At 44.8% G+C, this 18651-nt stretch overlaps 1 protein-coding gene across 1 annotated transcript in view; it reads left to right on the top strand.

The window, feature by feature from the left end:
• WASHC5 (WASH complex subunit 5) overlaps positions 1-18651 on the top strand; it is a 112736-nt gene that overhangs the window by 29112 nt on the left and 64973 nt on the right. The window contains exons 7-10 of the mRNA XM_073632233.1: positions 858-1010; positions 2123-2236; positions 3826-3997; positions 7806-7933. Coding sequence (XP_073488334.1) covers positions 858-1010; positions 2123-2236; positions 3826-3997; positions 7806-7933 — 567 coding nt within the window. The remainder of the gene's footprint in view (positions 1-857; positions 1011-2122; positions 2237-3825; positions 3998-7805; positions 7934-18651) is intronic.

Below are 18651 nucleotides of genomic sequence, written 5' to 3'. Positions count from 1 at the left end.
TTTTTTTTTTTTTTTTTTTTTTGCTCTTTATGCAGCATTTAAAAGAGAAGTATAGGAATTTGAAAAACATAGACACTTATACTCTCCTAGGTGGATGCCGCATCTGTCCCTTCGCTGCCTCTTTAGACTGAAAACCTTAGTTCTCACCAAGCAAGTCACTGTCAGTCAGCGGCTCTCTGCTCTGCCCCTCCAGCGCTCACTGGAGCTCGGGGCTGTGGGGGAGATGGGAGAGCAGATGTCTCAGGCTCTCAGCGGTGCACTGAGAGGCTGAGCAAGCTGCCAGTCGGGCATCTGGGTGGATCATGACTTTTTAAAGCAGGGATCACTTCAGAGTCTGGACCAGCTAAGTGACATCAGCCAACCTTGCACGTTGGCCCGCTGTCAGATGAATACAGGTCACAGGAGAGCAGAACTAAGTGCACTCCTGTAACCAACAGGAGAAGTAGAGCCAAAAGAGCTTTGGCCCTATTTTTCATTTTAAGGACGCAGGAGGGGGTCCAAATGAAATAAGAGGACCTTATTATTAAGAACTACATAACGCCTCCCCCTGTGCTATATAGGCATACTATAGTCCTAGTACTCTTCTTGTTTTAGGATTATAATGCTGCTTTTATATATAATATGGTAAGTGAGCGTTGTCTAAGCAGCTACCAAATCTATAAACTGATAATCTGCAATATATAACCTGTTTTAGGTTTAAATATTGTTTCATTACCCCGTGTCATTAGGATGTCTTGTCATTTTTCGCTTTTAAGCTGTAGGTGATGGAAGACCCCATTGCAAGTCTAGGTTTTCTTTATGAACAGTCTAAGTTCCTTCCTACCTTGTTATGCAGTAATTCCTGTGTTTTCTGTTAGGTCTCAGCCTATCCATTGCCTGAACACCGCAGTACCGCACTCGCCACTCAGGCTGCAATCCTATACGTCATCCTGTACTTCCACCCGTCCACCCTGCACACCCATCAAGCCAAGATGAGGGAAATAGTGGACAAATATTTCCCTGATAACTGGGTAAGTTAGAGCCTCAGTATCTGAATACTCTGTGGTGTGTTTTTTTTTTTTGTTTTTTTTTTTTTTTTTTTTTTTTTTTTTTCTCGAGAGCTAGATGATGCTGGCCAACCTCCATCCAGAAAATGAGGCGGGCTCTTTCTGATCTGCTGTAGCTTTTAATGCATGCTGTGAGGAGCTCAGTGTGCAGTGAAATTGGAGTAAGCTATTTCAATACAAGAGAGGAGCCTGTACTACTGTGTTAGACTGAAGGTAACACTGGAGTTCAACTCTAAAGTTTTGGAACTCCGATCAAATTCTCAGTTTGACCAAATGCAGATTGGTAATCCTTTAGCAGGCTCAAAAGGGAAAGGTTTTAAAAATATTATTATTAATAATAATGATGATGATAATATTTTACAGGATTAAAATAGCGCCAACAGATTGCGCAGCAGCACTTTACAACATGAGGGCAGACAGCACAGTTACAATACAATAATATGCAAGAGGGTTAAGAAGGCCCTTAAGAGCTCACAATTTAATAGGGGATGGGTTAAATGGTATAAAAGATTATAACTTGGGGGGGGGGGGGGTTAGCAAATGGAAGTGATAAAAGTTCAGGTGTGATAGGGTTCCCTAAAGACTTGAGTTTTCAGGGATTGCCTAAGGGCAGCTACAGTAGGCGATAGCCTGAGGTAGAGCGTTCCAGAGGATGGGAGAGGCTCTGGAGAAGTCCTAGAGACAAGCATGGGAGGAGGAGACAAGGGAGCTTCAGAGCAGGAGGTCTTAAGAGGAGCTGAGAGGATGGTTTGGGCGATATTTTGAGACAAGATTGGTGCTGTAGCTGGGGGCAGAGTTGTGAATGGCTTTGTATGTTGTTGTTAGTATTTTCAATTTAATTAGCTGGGGAATAAATACAGCAAGAGGGGTTGCAGGTCTGAATGGACTGCCTAATCTGAAGGGTGTGTTGTTTTTTTTTTTTTGTTTTTTTTTTTTGTTAGTTTTTTGTTAATGATCCTCGATTTTGGGGAGAATGTGAGGAGCTTTTGGTCAAATTTTCAGTTTCAGTCCAATTTTAGCTCCACTTTAAATCTGCGTTTCCTGTTTTCAACGCTATCTAACATGTCTTTGCACAGGTCATCAGTATTTATATGGGGATCACCATAAATCTAATGGAGGCATGGGAGCCGTACAAGGCTGCAAAGACTGCTCTGAACTACACCTTGGATCTGCCGAATATCAAAGAGCAGGTAGGACTGCAGGAGGGGTTTTCAAGGTTCAAATTTTTCTATACCTTTTGTGAGCTAGACTAAAAGGTCTTCATTTTAGAGCCTGTTCAATTTGAAAGGGTCAAATGCTTTATTTTTCTTCATTTTTAATTTTTTTTCTCTTTGAGCATGTGTGCTTTTGTCCATTTCAAAAACTTACATTTAAAGTGGCTGGTAAACCCTTATATATACTCAGCAAAGTGACTGGCCTCAAGTGATACACAGAGATGAAACAAATCCTCCTGCATAAGTTGTACATGTATATCTGCAGCGTTCTCTCCTCTACAGCTGTACAAAGTGCTGAGTTATCAAGCTTGTCTGAGAGTTGGGAAAAAAAGGGGGTGGAGAGCTGAAGTTAAACTCTGCAGAGCTCAGTGAGGAGAGCTCTGGGAGCAGATTGGAGGGAAGAGAGACAAGCGCCCCCCCCCCCCCCTTCACGCAGCACAAAGGAACAGAGCTCAGGCCCCTCCCCCTCACCATTTTTTTTTTCTTGGTGTCAGGAAAATGTGCCGGAAGTGACTCATGCTAATAGCAGAGGAATGACGCAGCAGATAAGTTTCATAGTGCTCTTAACCACTTCACGCTATAATCGAAAGACGCCTACAGCGGGGGCTTACTTTGCCAGGAGGGTGTCCATAGACGTGCTCCCATGATCATGCTGCCCCCTGCAGCATGCTGTGTGATCGATGAATTCTTCAGTCAGCTGATCACAGAACAAGGTAAAAGGCCAATCACAGTGGCCCTTTACCACGTGATCAGCTGTATCCAATGGCAGCTGATCACGGAAGTAAACACAGGCTGGTTATTTGGCATGAGGAAAGAAAAGCCAACTTCCAGCTTCTCCTCTTAAAATGGGCAATACAAATATATTTAAGAGCATTTTTTTTTTTCCAAATTTAGTAAAGAAGGAAACAAAAAGAGCAAATAAAAGCTTAAAACAAGCGAGGGATTAGAAGACCTGTCAGGTTTTCTTAAGTAATTGTATACATCAGAAATGGCTCATAATTACTCTAAGCGATTGCTATCATTATACAGCTTGGTTTAGACACCGGTGCAATCCATCCAATATCACCAAGTAGAACCGAAATCGTGATTCGCCAACGAATCACATGGGGTAAAAGAATAGAATAGGAGGGGGAAAGCCGGTAGAGAAAAAGTCAGAATGAGGGTAATCAGGGGGGAGGGGTTGACCTGTCGGGTCTTTTGGTTCTGTCTGTGTTCCTGTTGAGGACTTTCACCTCTATTTGTCCTATTTTTACCATCATCACCAAGAGTCAAAACAAAAGAAAATCCCAAATTTATGGGCTATTCCTGGGACAGTATTATAGGGAAAATCTTCTAATGGGGACACTGGTTCCGGTGATCCTGGTGACAACCAGGGTTTCCCTCACTTCCTGTTTGGCTATGGGACAGGAAGTGAAGAGAAATCTCCACAATGGGGCACAGATCGCAAAAAAAAAACAAAAAAAAAAAAATGACAGGTTAATACCCTCCCTTACTCTATCCAAAATGAAGGAAAGAAAGTTTTGCCTTTTTAGCTCTAATGTCGTTCTTTTTATTGCTTTCATCAGGCATGTCGCTACGCAGCTATCGTAGAGCGCCTGCACCCACAGGTCCAGCAGTTCCTGAAGGAGGGTTTCCTGAGAGAGGAATTTGTCCTGGATAACATCCCCAAGCTGCTAAACTGCCTGCGTGACTGCAACGTCGCCATCCGGTGGCTGATGCTTCACACGGCAGATTCAGGTAGGTGTTTCAGATTGTTATAAAAGGACACCTTTTTGTGGGCTTCTTTCTACGTGTGTTAGTACTCAGGCCTGGCAATATTTGAATCCATGCAGAAGGCTTGCTTTACTCTATTTTGTGTAGCACCAACATCATCCAGTGTAGTGAACAGAATAAAAAACATAGAGGTCAGAGATTTTTGAAACCTTACAAATAAATGCACGTTCTGCATAATAAACTTACAGTTTAAACAGGTTTAAACCTCTTTTTTGTAGTGAAATAAAAGTCCTGCTTAACTGCTATGAAATACATAATCTCCTTCCGAAAATGCTAGGTACCTGGCTGCACTGCCGATTCTCTGGTCTCAATGCTTTGAAAAAATAGGATTTTTTCTTACAGTTTACCTGTAAAATCCTTTTCCTTTTCTTCTTCCTCTGTGTCCCGTGATGTACTCCAAGAAAAGGATTTTACAGGTAAGCTGTAGGAAAAATCCTATTTTCTTTATCGTACATCACGGGACACAGAGCAGGTATAGTAATTACTATCTGGGATGTCCCTGAGGGGAGGAAGACACCATCATAAAAACTGCCACCAAAGAAGGACCTACTCTGCTATTTGTAATACACTGAGGCCATAGGCAGGATCTTCTTCGTGATTGACATCGACCTGGTAAAAACCCTGTAGATGTATAAACAAAAGACCAATAGTGGTCTTGTACATCTGGGCCACTGACACCCAATGATGGATGGCCCAAGATACTCCCACTAGCAGTAAAAAGGGTCGCTGGTTCGAATCCCAACTACGACACTACCTGCCTGGAGTTTGCATGTTCTCCCTGTGCCTGCGAGGGTTTCCTCCGGGTACTCCGGGTTTCCTCCCACACTCCAAAGACATGCTGGTAGGTTTAATTGGCTTCTGTCTAAATTGGCCCTAGTATATGAATGTGAGTTTAGGGACCTTAGATTGTAAGCTCCTTGAGGGTAGGGACTGATGTGAATGTATGTGTAAAGCGCTGCGTAAATTGACGGCGCTATACAAGTACCTAAAATAATAACTGTGGATTAGGTGAATAAAAGGCAAGACACTGTCCTGATTCAAGTGAAAAACTAGAAACCACTTTAGGCAATAAAAATGGATGAGGACGCAACATCACCTTATGATGCGAGACCAAGAATGGCTCTTTGCATGAAAGAGCCGCCAACTCTGACAATCCACTTCGTGAAGTGATAGCAACCAAAGAAGCCACCTTCTGAGATAAAAGGACCAACAGAATCCCCCAATTGGTTTAAAAAGTGGCCTTTGCAAGGACAGTCAAGATCAATTCAAGTCCCAAGGACACAAGAATGGCCTGACAGGTGGGACTGTTACATGCTGTATGAGGTATGAAACGAGTGAGAAAAAAAAGCCCCTGGAAAAGAAATGGATAGGGACGAATTCTGACCCTTAACGGTACTTAAGGCCAAACTCCTTTCCTCTACCGATTGGAGAAAGAAAAAGATAGCATCCACAGAAATATGTGGGTGGGAGATTATTTCCTGGCTTCACCCCAGGCAAAAAAAAAAAAATTCAAGTCCTGTAATTGAAGTTCCTCGAAGCTGGCTTCCAGGGGCTCAACAGTGCTGAGATACAGAACTCAAGACCATCAGGTCCCACTTGACTGGGAGTGTCCAAAGGAGCAACCCCCGCAAGACTCGCTATGCCTGTGTAGCAAGCCCCCTAGGCTAATTCGGACAACACTAATATCCGTGTTACCACCTTACAGATTCTTCCCAAAAGATGTGGCGGAATCCGAAATGGGAAAAAAAAAAAGTCAAATAAGGGAGAACCAGACCTTAAGGTGTTACCAGTACATGTACCCTTAGGGTCGGTTCACACTGGGGCGACTTGGGATCCGACTTGTACGCCCTCAAGTCGCCCCAAGTCGCCCCAAGTCGCTTTGCATTTAGATTATCATGGTAGGCAATGGGAGCGTCTTAATTGACACTACTGAAGTCGCTCCGACTTCAGAAAAGGTTCCTGTACTACTTCTATCCGACTTGTAGGCGACTTGTACCCATTCAACTCAATGTAAGTCGCCTGCAAGTCGGATCTCTCTGTAAAGTCAAGCGACTTTGCAGAGAAAACCCCTCCCTCCCCCCCTTCCTCCCAGAGAGGTGATTGGCCACAGGCGAAGTCGCCTGTCATGGAGGCGACTTCAAGTCGCCTCGTAATTTGCCAAAGTCGCGCTGAAGTCGCGCTAAAGTCGCGCTGAAGCCGCGTTGAAGTCGCGGTACAAAGTCGCGCTAAAGTCGTGTTGCCCATGTGTGAACCGACCCTTATTGGCAGTGGGACTCTTGTCCCGGACACACCTGTGCCAAACTGTTGTAGAACTTGGAATCTAGTAGATTCCCCTGCAGAGTTCCCCTTGCCACTATCCTTCACCTGGAATATGTATGTACTGTCCCAGGTGTTACACCTCCCCTGAGTTGCATGAGTATGTGCCGCCCTGGTGGTTGAGAGAGAAATATATATATATATACACACCTGCAGAGGCATTTCCAGATTGAACCTACAACAGGTTTGTCCGATAATCCAGAGCAAGGCATGCTGGCCAAAAATTCCAAGCTATTGGACAGTATTCTCTCCTGTGGAGACCAAGCCCACTGAACTGTAGCCCCCCCCCCCCCACCCGGATAAGCAGTAAATATGCAGCATATAATCATGACTTGTCTTCACACAGTTCTCCCATAGTAGGTACTCACACTTTGTTAGTATCCATGGACTGCTGCTATGTCTCCAGATGCCTACTGAACCTGTTGCCACATGGCATGGCCGCCCTTCCTGCCTATATAAAAATAGGCCACACTGAGTGAGCCTGCGCCCTCTAGTGGCTGGAGGAGAAACAGCAGCCCACATGAGTAAGAGTACATAGCATGATTAAACAGCACACTGCTCCCAGTGGCCACCGGGAGAATAGACAGTCAGAACTCTCTTTAAAAAAAAAAAAAAAAAATTGCAAACAAATGCAGACTTGCCATACCTGATGCATGACTCTGAACATAACAGGAGTCCAATCTTCACCCATCACGGCGAGCTTTGTCATAAAAGACCTTCAGAGACTGGGTCCCCCCCCTTAATCTGGGGTCCACTCCCCTGAACCTGTATAGCATCCTGCAGGAAAGCACCTTGGTCAGAACAAACACTGCACAGGGTTCCATTACGCAGGGTCCAGCGCCGTAAGGCTGCATTACAGGCAAACCTCGAATCTTCTCTCCTTCCAATGAGGCTCGGGTACCATCCATTTTGGCTGACAGCTTTTTCGAATGGATCCGATTGAAGTCCATGATTCTTAATAGAACCGTCCAGACCTCCAAGTATGCTCCAAGAGCAGATGTATCACATCAGTGACCACCACCTTACAGACACTGGCGAAAAAACTGAGGTACTTCCTGTATAGGAGGGGGAGATATATATATATATATATATATATATATATATATATATATATATATATATATATATATATATATATATAATTTTTTTTTTTTCTTTTGGGTGTGCCAGTGCCCATTCACCTATAGGTGGCGTTAACCCAGATAGTAATTACTACTGCTGCTCTGTGTCCCGTGATGTACGATAAAGCAAAAGAACAAGGACGCAGACTTTGCTTGCTGCACGTTTGTTCCAGAAGAGTAACTTCGCATTGAAACCAGACACAGGCAGGCAGCTAACATATTCAAAGGCAGGTCTCCTATATCTGCTTTGAAACATGTATTGTAAGATCATTTTGTTGGGTAGAAGCTTCTCTTGTGTCTACCCCCTTTTGATTAATTAAATTATTCTATTTTAGCCTATGACCCAAACAACAAGCGTCTTCGTCAGGTCAAAGACCAGGTCTTGGTTGAGTCAAAGTACAACTCTAAGGTCTTGTTCCAACTTCTGCTGGACACAGCTCAGTTTGAATTCATCTTGAAGGAGGTAACACTGTCCATTCTTTGGGTTTATTGTTAACCATGAAAATCTCACTGCTGCATTACATTGAATTAATGTAGAACTATAGGCAAAACTTTTTTTCATTTTGGATAGAGTAAGGGAGGGTTATAACCCTTATAAGGTTTATTGTTACCATTTGTGCCCCATTGGAGAGATTTCCCTTCACTTCCTGTCCCATAGCCAAAACAGGATGTGAGAGTTACTCTTTAACCACTTCCCACCCAGGCCAATTCTGACATTTCTCTCCTACATGTAAAATTCATCTTTTTTTTTTTTTTTTGCTAGAAAAGTACATAGAACCTCCAAACATTATATATTTTTTTTTTTTAGCAAAGACCCTAGAGAATACAATGACGTCGTTACAACTTTTTATCTCACACGGTATTTGCGCAGCAATTTTTCGAACACTTTTTTTTTGGGAAAAAAACAGTTTCATGCTTAAAAAAAAAAAAACATTAAAGTTAGTCCAATTTTTTTGCATAATGTGAAAGATGAAGTTACGCCGAGTAAATAGATACCTAACATGTCACGCTTCAAAATTTCACACACTCGTGGAATGGTGCCAAAGTTCAGTACTTAAAAATCCCTATAGGCGACGCTTTAAAATTTTTTACTGGTTACATGTTTTGAGTTACAGAGGAGGTCTAAGGCTAGAATTATTGCTCTCGCTCGAACGTTCGCGGCAATACATCACATGTGTAGTTTGAACAGTTTTCATATGTGGGCGGGACTTGCATGTGCGTTCGCTCGCTACGTGCGAGCTCACGGGGACAGGGGCGCTTTAAATTTTTTTTTTTTTATTATTGTTAATTTTACTTTTTCTTTTTTTAGTTTGACACTTTAAAAAAAAAAATTGATCACTTTTATTCCTATTACAAGGAATGTAAACATCCCTTGTAATAGGAATATGGCATGATCGGTCCTCTTTACAGTCAGATATGGGGTCAATAAGACCCCACATCTCACCTTTAGGCTGGGAAGCCTGAAATAAAAAAAATAAAATAAACGATCTCGGCTTCCCAGCCAAGGCGGCGACATTTGTTTGAATGCAGAGGCAGGGCGTGACGTTGTAACATCGCGCCCGGCCTCCGAACGATCATAGAGACTCCGGCGACCATCTGGTCTGCCGGAAATCTCTATGGTCACCATCCAAGGCCGGCGCATCCTGTCTCCGACTCACCGATGGAAGTAGTGAGTCGGTAGAAGCACCAGAGGGCGGTGTTTTTAAAAAAACAATCAAGCGGCGGAACAGTCGCTATGATTGTTCTTATGGTGTAGGGAATCGCCGGCTGAAAAAGATATCTGAATGATGCCTGTAGCTGCAGGTATCCTTAAGATATACCCGCTTAAAGTCAAGGATGTCATATGACATACCTTGGGCAGGAAGAGGTTAAGATCTGATTTGACCATTTTCTGTGTAGTTTTTTTTTTTTTTTTTTGTTTTTTGTTTTTTTTTTTTAGAGATAGGATTGTTTCAGAAGATAGATGGAATGGTATAGAAGAACCAAGGAAAGCCTGGGTCATTCTTACAGCCCATTGCTACTGGTCCATGTCCAGAAGGTGTGGACTGTTGTAATCTGCCTGTAAGCTTTCCAGCTTTGATTTAGCTGGGATACAAGTGATTTCTTTCTCGAACATCATGGGACACAGAGCCACAGTAATTACTGATGGGTTATATAGGTATCACTGGTGATTGAACACTGGCACACCCTATCAGGAAGTTCAACCCCCTATATAATCCCTCCCCCTTGCAGGGATACCTCAGTTTTTACGCCAGTGTCTTAGGTGATGGACGTGTAAAGATGTCCTGTGCTGAGCTCCAAAGGGAATATCCTAAGATCCTATACTGGGGCAAGCCAGGCGAACCGGATCCATTCAAAGTGTCTTTTCATGGCCGAATTGAATGGTACCCGGGCCTCGTGTCCGAAGAAACGAGGTTTTACCCGTAATGCTTCTCTTTTTAGAGAGCTGGACCCCGCAGATCAGAAAATGGCTTTAAACTTCCTAATTTCTGGCGAGGTGCTTTACGGTCCCAGAACTGTTGGATCCCCCTACTGATGGGGGCCCCAGTCTCTGACGGTTTTTTCAAACGGAGCCCACCGTGAGAGTTGAAGATTGGGTCTGTGTAAACAGCACCCTGCGGCTGGATAAGGTAAGAGGAGATTCCACAGAATTTTTGAGTTCTAGTGGCTTTTCTCCTTTAAGGTAAATGCATGCTATGCCTATTGTGACCACCGGGGGCTGCCAAGAGCACAAACCTACACATGCTGACTGACTGTCTCAGGTGTTCAGTGCTGATTATGTCCCAGCATCTCAAAGCAGGCTGCAAGCAGGTAAGGTGGAAAGGGGGATTTCTCATGTTTGAATGTTCCCCCCAGGCTAGAGAGGGGCCACAGGGGTCTAGAAAGTGGTTATACCACCCGGGCTCTGCGGCCTAATGGCCACCATCTCTGAAGATAGCCGTTCAGGCAGATCTTGTTACCAGTCTCCCTCCTCCCCCCCCATCCCCAGCCTTTTCTCCAGAAGCATGACAGGAGAGTCGGCAGTGCGGGAAGCGCTCGTTTTTTTCAAAACTCGAGGAGGGGGGGCGGTAGAGGAGGGGGCGGGATGTCATCACAGAGTGTTTAGACTCCCACTCAGGCCAGCTGCAGGCTATTAAAGGCACTCTGTACAGGTGCACTCAGCCTTCTGAGAGACGCAGAGCTGACGGTCGCATGTAAGGTGGGACACAGGCATTCTCCTAGGCAGCATTTACTGAAGTAACACCAGACTGAGCATTGGGTAGCAAGGCTTTTAGCCAGACTACATCGCTCAGCGGGCAGTGTTCATTTGTATACCTCACACCTTGTTGCTTTGCACTATGGGTAGAAGAGGTTCAAGCACCCCAGGAACCAGAGACACTAGGGGATCTCGTTCAGGTTCTGAGGGCCCCCTGTCGGCAGCATCCTCCCCCCCTAAAGATGGGCCAGGGACGGCTAGCCAGGGAGAGCCATCGGGGTCAGGGGCTACACCTGCTTCTGGCACTTCAGCCCCTGTATATATTACACAAGAGGTTTTTTCCTCAACCATTAATGGTCTAGAGGAAAGATTAATGGCCGTGATTACGTCTTCACTCAGTGGAAGAAAACGCACTAGGCTTTCCTCTGTTCCCCAAGACCCTCAGACAGAGGAGCTCTGGGATAAAGGAGATGAATCCCTTTCAGAGGATCGGGATGGGATGGATGATTCCTCTTCGGAGGATTCAGGTGGAGAGGGACCCTCTGCGACTTCCCAAGAGGAGAAAGTCATAGTGCAGATCCTCACTGGATTGGTCCGCTCCACATTTAAGTTGCCCATACCTGAAACTGCTAAAGAATCCTCTTCTGCTTTGGGGTCACTGAAACCTTTCCAAGCAGCACATGCTTTTCCTGTTCATACTTTACTTGAAAAGCTTATTTTTCTGAGTGGGATCACCCAGACAAACGTTTTTTTCCGCCGAGAAAGTTTTCAACACTTTATCCGATGGAAGAAAAGTTTATTAAAATGTGGGGAATACCGGCTATTGATGCCGCCATTTCCTCCGTAAATAATAGCCTGACTTGTCCTGTAGACAATGCTCAGATGCTCAGGGAGCCTGTAGATAAAAGGATGGAATCCCTATTGAAGGATGTTTTCTCCTTAGCAGGATCAGTGGCCCAACCTGCAGTAGCAGCGATTGGAGTCTGTCAATACTTAAGAGACCATGTTAAGCAGGTCATCAAAGTATTACCTGAACAGCAGGCCCAGGGGTTTGCTAACCTTCCAGCGGCCTTATGCTTTGTGGTTGACGCCATTAGAGATTCTATCGTGCAAACCTCCCGTCTTTCACTGGGGTTGGTGCATATACGTAGAATCCTATGGTTGAAAAATTGGTCAGCCGAAGCACCATGTAAGAAGCTACTGGCTGGGTTTCCATTTCGTGGTGCAAGGTTGTTTGGAGAGGACTTGGATAACTATATCAAGAGAATCTCTTGTGGGAAAAGCACTCTCTTACCTGTCAAGAAGAAGAGTAAGCGTCCCTCTTTCAAACGGACTCTTTCCCCAGCGCCGGGGGCTTCAGCCTCCAGACAGTCTCGACGGCCGCCTCCATCTGGGTCCAGAGACAAGAGTCAACCCCAGGGACAAAAGAAGTCCTGGGGAAAGAAGCCTACTAGGCAAAACACTAAGACCTCTGCATGAGGGGGCGCCCCCGCTCACTCGAGTGGGGGGAAGACTGCGACAGTTCTCAGAGCTCTGGCACGAGGACTTCCAGGACAGATGGGTAGTCTCCACGGTAACCTTGGGGTACAAGCTGGAGTTTCAGGAATTCCCTTCTCCTCGGTTCCTCAGATCAAATGTTCCCAGAGACGAAGCAGTCGCTCCTTCTAGCGTTAGAGCGACTTTTGTCGCAGGAGGTCATTATGATAGTTCCCGCAAAGGACCAGGGATTGGGCTTCTATTCCAACCTTTTTACGGTCCAAAAGCCAAATGGGGAAGTCAGGCCCATTTTGGACTTAAGGGATCTGAACCGATTCCTAAGGATTCAATCCTTCCGCATGGAATCAATTCGAACAGTAGTTCCCACCCTGCAGGGAGGAGAATTTCTGGCATCAATAGACATCAGAGATGCATATCTGCATGTGCCCATTTTTCCTGCTCATCAGAAGTTTCTGCGCTTCGAGGTAGGAGGGCGCCATTTCCAGTTTGTGGCTCTGCCTTTCGGGATAGCCACTGCACCTCGAGTGTTCACAAAGATCTTGGCTCCTCCGGCCAGATTAAGGGCTCAGGGTATAGCTGTCATAGCATACCTAGACGACCTGCTCTTGATAGACCGGTCGGTAGCCTCTTTGAATGGAAGCTTGAGGACCACGGTCAGGTATCTAGAACACCTGGGTTGGATCCTCAACTTAGAAAAGTCTTTCCTAAAACCAGTAAGAAGACTGGAGTATTTAGGTCTGATTATAGATACAAGCCAGGAGAAAATATTTCTACCCCAGGCAAAGATCACTGCTTTGAGAGAGCTGATTCTGACAGTAAGGACCAAGAAGGGTCCCTCAGTCCGCCTTTGTATGAGGCTAATAGGGAAGATGGTGTCTTCATTCGAAGCAGTTCCCTATGCTCAGTTTCACTCAAGAATGCTGCAACACAGTATTCTGTTGACCTGGAACAAGAAGGTTCAGGCATTAGACTTTCCGATGCACCTGTCGCATGCGGTGCGTCAGAGCCTCAATTGGTGGCTCATACCCGAAAACCTGCAGAAGGGGAAATCCTTTCTACCGGTTACCTGGACGGTGGTAACAACAGATGCCAGTCTGTCAGGTTGGGGAGCAGTTCTGGAACAGGCTGCGGTCCAAGGGGTATGGTCCAAGACAGAGAGGACCTTACCCATCAACATTCTGGAGATCCGGGCGATACATCTAGCTCTAAAAGCCTGGACTATCAGGCTACAGGGTCAGGATCCAGTCTGACAATGCCACAGCAGTGGCTTATGTCAATCATCAGGGAGGCACCCGGAGCCGAGCTGCTCAAAAAGAGGTGAACCAGATCTTAGTCTGGGCAGAGATGCATGTGCCATGCATATCGGCAGTTTTTATCCCGGGAATAGAGAATCAGCAGGCGGACTATCTAAGTCACCAGCAGTTACTTCCAGGGGAATGGTCTCTGCATCCCGACGTCTTTTGGGCCATATGCCAAAGATGGGGGGTTCCAGATGTAGATCTCTTTGCATCCCGATTCAACAAAAAGATAGACAGATTTGTGGCAAGGACAAAGATCCTCTTGCATGCGGGACGGATGCGTTGGTGATTCCGTGGCATCGGTTCTCACTGATTTACGCATTCCCGCCTATTCTGCTACTACCACGACTCCTTCGCAGGATCAGGCAGGAAAGGAAGTCGGTACTTCTGGTGGCCCCCGCTTGGCCCAGAAGGACTTGGTATGCAGAAATAGTAAGGATGACGGTGGGTTCCCCGTGGACCCTACCGGTACGCCCAGACCTGTTATCTCAAGGTCCAGTGTTCCATCCTGCCTTACAAACGCTAAATTTGACGGTTTGGCTATTGAGACCCACGTTCTGAAGAGTCGTGGGCTCTCAGGTCCTGTCATATCTACCTTGATTAATGCAAGGAAGCCAGCTTCCAGGATGATTTATCATAGAGTCTGGAAGGCTTATATAACCTGGTGTGAATCCAGAGGTTGGCATCCCAGGAAATATGTCATAGGTAGAATCCTTGATTTTCTACAGATGGGATTAGAGATGAAGCTGGCCTTGAGTACCATCAAGGGCCAGGTTTCTGCTTTATCAGTATTATTTCATCGGCCACTTGCTTCGCATTCTTTGGTCCGAAACTTTATGCAGGGGGTGATGCGTCTTAATCCTCCGGTTAAAGCGCCCCTAAACCCCTGGGACTTGAATTTGGTCCTGGCTGTGTTACAGAAACAGCCTTTTGAACCAATAAGTCAGATTCCTTTGGTCTTGTTGACAAGGAAATTAATTTTTCTGGTGGACATCTCTTCTGCTAGAAGAGTATCAGAATTAGCAGCCCTTTCCTGTAAGGAGCCTTATTTGATTATACACAAGGATAGAGTGGTACTACGCCCTCATCCTAGTTTTTTACCGAAGGTGGTTTCTGATTTTCATTTAAACCAAGACATTGTTCTACCTTCCTTTTTTTCCAGATCCCTGTTCTCCGGAAGAGAGATCTCTACATTCGTTGGATGTAGTAAGAGCAGTTAAGGCCTATCTAGGGGCAACTACTCAGATCCGCAAGACGGATGTTTTGTTTGTGCTGCCAGAGGGTCCCAATAGAGGACAGGCAGCGTCAAAAGCTACCATTTCTAAATAAATTCGACAGTTGATCATTCAAGCTTACGGTTTGAAACAGAAGATTCCTCCGTTTCAGATCAGAGCACATTCCACAAGGGCTATTGGTGCTTCTTGGGCAGTGCATCACCGGGCCTCTATGGCTCAAATCTGCAAGGCCGCAACCTGGTCTTCAGTTCATACATTCACCAGATTCTATCAGGTGGATGTGAGAAGGCATGAGGATATCGCCTTTGGGCGTAGTGTGCTGCAGGCAGCGGTACAGGGTCCTCAGGTCTGATTGCACCCTACTTGGTCGTGGTTCCCCCCCCCCTCAGGTAGCATTGCTCTGGGACATCCCATCAGTAATTACTGTGGCTCTGTGTCCCGTGATGTTCGAGAAAGAAAATAGGATTTTTTAAAACAGCTTACCTGTAAAATCCTTTTCTTTCGAAGGACATCACGGGACACAGAGGTCCCGCCCCTCTTCTAATACACTATATTGCTTGGCTACAAAACTGAGGTATCCCTGCAAGGGGGAGGGATTATATAGGGGGTTGAACTTCCTGATAGGGTGTGCCAGTGTCCAATCACCAGTGATACCTATATAACCCATCAGTAATTACTGTGGCTCTGTGTCCCGTGATGTCCTTCGAAAGAAAAGGATTTTACAGGTAAGCTGTTTTAAAAAATCCTATTTTTACAGGGTCTGGTGTATAGCATCATAAGGCCTCATTCAGATGAACGAATGAAGGCGGACAGGTTGCTACAATTAGATGCGGCTCAATGCAGCCTCTGGACACAGCAGCAGTCTATGGTATAGTCTCATACAAATTTGTAGGGTTGGCTGCAAAGGGTTTGCATGAGGCCTCAATCACTGTATTCAGCTGAGCGGTTACATGTTAACAGCAGTGGCTCCGGCCTTTAATTTATACAGAGTACAATACAAATCTGGCCATGCAGCTTCTCGCCACAGCTAACCACACTTAGTGTGTGCATGGGGTGAAGATTCTCTACCAACCGGCAGAGAAACGAATCACCTATGTGTATAGGCCCTAAAAATGGAAGATCGTGGACATTTTCTATTAGTGTGCAAGGAGGAAAGCACCATGTTGTGTGAAAGCCCAGAAATTGTTTTTAATAAGTCAAATTCAGTTGAAGTCATAATTTTGTAATAAAAAACATCTTTGCCATTCTGAAGCTTCCCTCCAACCACTTTGCATATTATTTTATATATACTGTGATTCTGTACTTATCAAATATTCTGCAGAAATTTCCCTCCACTGAGTCTGGCTTCAACCATTTTAACTGTGGGCAGCTGAAGCTGCTGCCTGTTCACTTCCTGGATTTACACAGACACACAGCGCCCTCTTATGACTCGCCCTCCCCCCCCCCCCCCCCCCCCTTCCTGGCAACTCTCATGAGAGTGAGAGAGAGCTTTGCATGATGTCATAAGCCTAGGCTTTTTACCAGACAAGAAACTAAGTGGGCTATATAAGGTATTTACTGGCAGAAAAAAAATGTTTTGCTATCCAAAATTAAAACAACAAGGGTAGAAGATTTAATACATGGAAAGTTGAAAAAAAATGACTGAAGTTCCACTAAGCCATCCCCCTTTTTCAAGGGACCAAAAGTAATTGAATCAAAAGCTTGTTTCATGGCCAGGTGTGGGCTACTCCTTCGTTATTTCTTCATCGATTAAGCAGGTAAAAGGTCTGGAGTTGATTCTAAATATAGTCCCAATACATACTATTAGATTTTCTGCAGATTTTTGTCTTCAGATTCACCAAAACCATATAATATGAGGTCAAATCTATGGAATCTATTGCTGTGAACCTACATCATGTGTTCAAAGGATCTGTCCATACAAGCCATTGTAAGGCTTCAAAAATGAAACAAATCCATCTGAGAGATAGCAGCAACGTTAGGAGTGGCCAAATCCAGAGTTTGGTACATTCTGAGGAAAGAAGAACGCACTGGTGAGCTCAGCAACATAAAATTGTCTACAATCAACAGAAGACTTCACAAGAGCAAATACAGAGGGTTCACCACAAGATGCAAACTATTCATAAGTCTGAAGAATAGAAAAGCCAGATTAGACTTTGACATCTAAAAAATCCAGACAAGTTCTGGAACAGCATTCTTTGTATGGATGAAACTAGGATTAATCTATACCAGAATTACGGGAAGAAAAAGGCGTGGAGAAGGCTTGGAACAGCTCATGATACAAAGCACACAACGTCATTTGTGGTCACATGGTGGATGCAGTGTGATGGCATGGGCATGCATGGCTTCCAGTGGCACTGGGTCATTGGTGTTTATTGATGATGAAACAGAAGACAGAAGCAGCCAGATGAATTCTGCAGTGTTTAGAGAGATACTGTCAGCCCAGATTCAGACAAATGCAGCAAAGTTGATTGGATGACGCTTCACAGTACAGATGGACAATGATCCAAAACACACTGCAAAAGCAACCAAGAAGCTTTTGAAAGAAAAGAAGTGGAATATTCTGCAATGGCCGAGTCAATCACCTGATCTCAACCCAATTGAGCATTTCACTTGCTGAAGGCAAAACTAAAGGCAGAAACTCCCACAAACAAAACAACTGAAGACAGCTGCAGTTAGAGCCTGGCAAAGCATCAGAAAGTAGGAAACCCAGTCTTTGGTAATGTCCATGGGTTCCAGACTTCAGGCAGTCATTGCCAGTAAAGGATTCTCAACAAAATATGAACATTTTATTATAATCTTTTGACCAATTACATTTGAGCCCCGGAAAATGGGGGGGGGGGGGGGGGGGCAGTTCCTAAAATTTGTACTTGATATTTATGTTCAACCCCTTGAATTAAAGCTGAAAGTCTGCACTTCAAATTCATTTGGATTGTTTAATTTTAATTTTATTCTGGTGCCAAAAGTATGAAAATTGTGCCCGTGTCCAAATCTATATGGACCTAACTGTATGTACTAGACTGATAGATTGACATGATCATGGGAAGTAATATGGGCAATAAAAGGTGAAAGGGATCTGCTCCAGATTTGGTTTGGTCAACAGAAATTACTCCCCAGCATCACTGAACTTCTAGTCTTTCACACCACATATTTGGCACATTCCTCCTTACATTAGTTGATCCGAGACCCTTGCCAACCTATGGCTGTCACTTCCTTAGCGAGTGACTTTAAAAGCCACTTTTGGAGCCGCTTGAAAAGGAACTTTTTTATTATAACAGTCATGAGAATAAACTGAAAAAGTTACTTAAAAAAATCCAGTGCCCATACTGTATCTTCGTCATGTATGCTGGCTGAGTAGGCAGAATGTGGAGTTAGTAGTTTTATTAAAATGAAGCTTGTAAATACCTTTTTTCAGCTATATTCAAGCCAGTCCGGTGACTCCCGGCCGGTCTCCTACTTCAATACAAGCTTTGTTTTAATAAAACCCTTACCTTGTGTGTTATGCCTAGAAAATAGAGGGACTGCAAGTGAATTACATTTTTAAGGAAACAACCACTTTAATCTCCTCTTCTCGAGAGAATGAATTCAGTTCCTCTAATCTCTCCTCATAGCTGAGCTCCTCCATGCCTCTTATCAGTTTGGTTGCCCTTCTCTGCACTTTCTCCAGTTTCCTGATATCCTTTTTGTGAACTGGTGCTCAAAACTGAACTGCATATTTCAGATAAGGTCTTACTAATGATTTGTACAGGGGCAAAATGATCTCTCTTTCTCTCTCTCTCTCTGCTCGCTCGCTCTCTGCTCGCTCGCTCTCTGCTCGCTCGCTCTCTGCTCGCTCGCTCTCTGCTCGCTCGCTCTCTGCTCGCTCGCTCTCTCTCTGCTCGCTCGCTCTCTCTCTGCTCTCTCTCTCTCTCTCTCTCTCTCTCTCTCTCTCTCTCTCTCTCTCTCTCTCTCTCTCTCT

This window comes from Aquarana catesbeiana, linkage group LG05, assembly GCF_042186555.1.
Source record: "Aquarana catesbeiana isolate 2022-GZ linkage group LG05, ASM4218655v1, whole genome shotgun sequence".
NCBI lineage: Eukaryota > Metazoa > Chordata > Amphibia > Anura > Ranidae > Aquarana > Aquarana catesbeiana.
The sequence above is the reverse complement of the archived record's forward strand: the minus strand, read 5'-3'. Positions and strand labels throughout refer to the sequence as shown.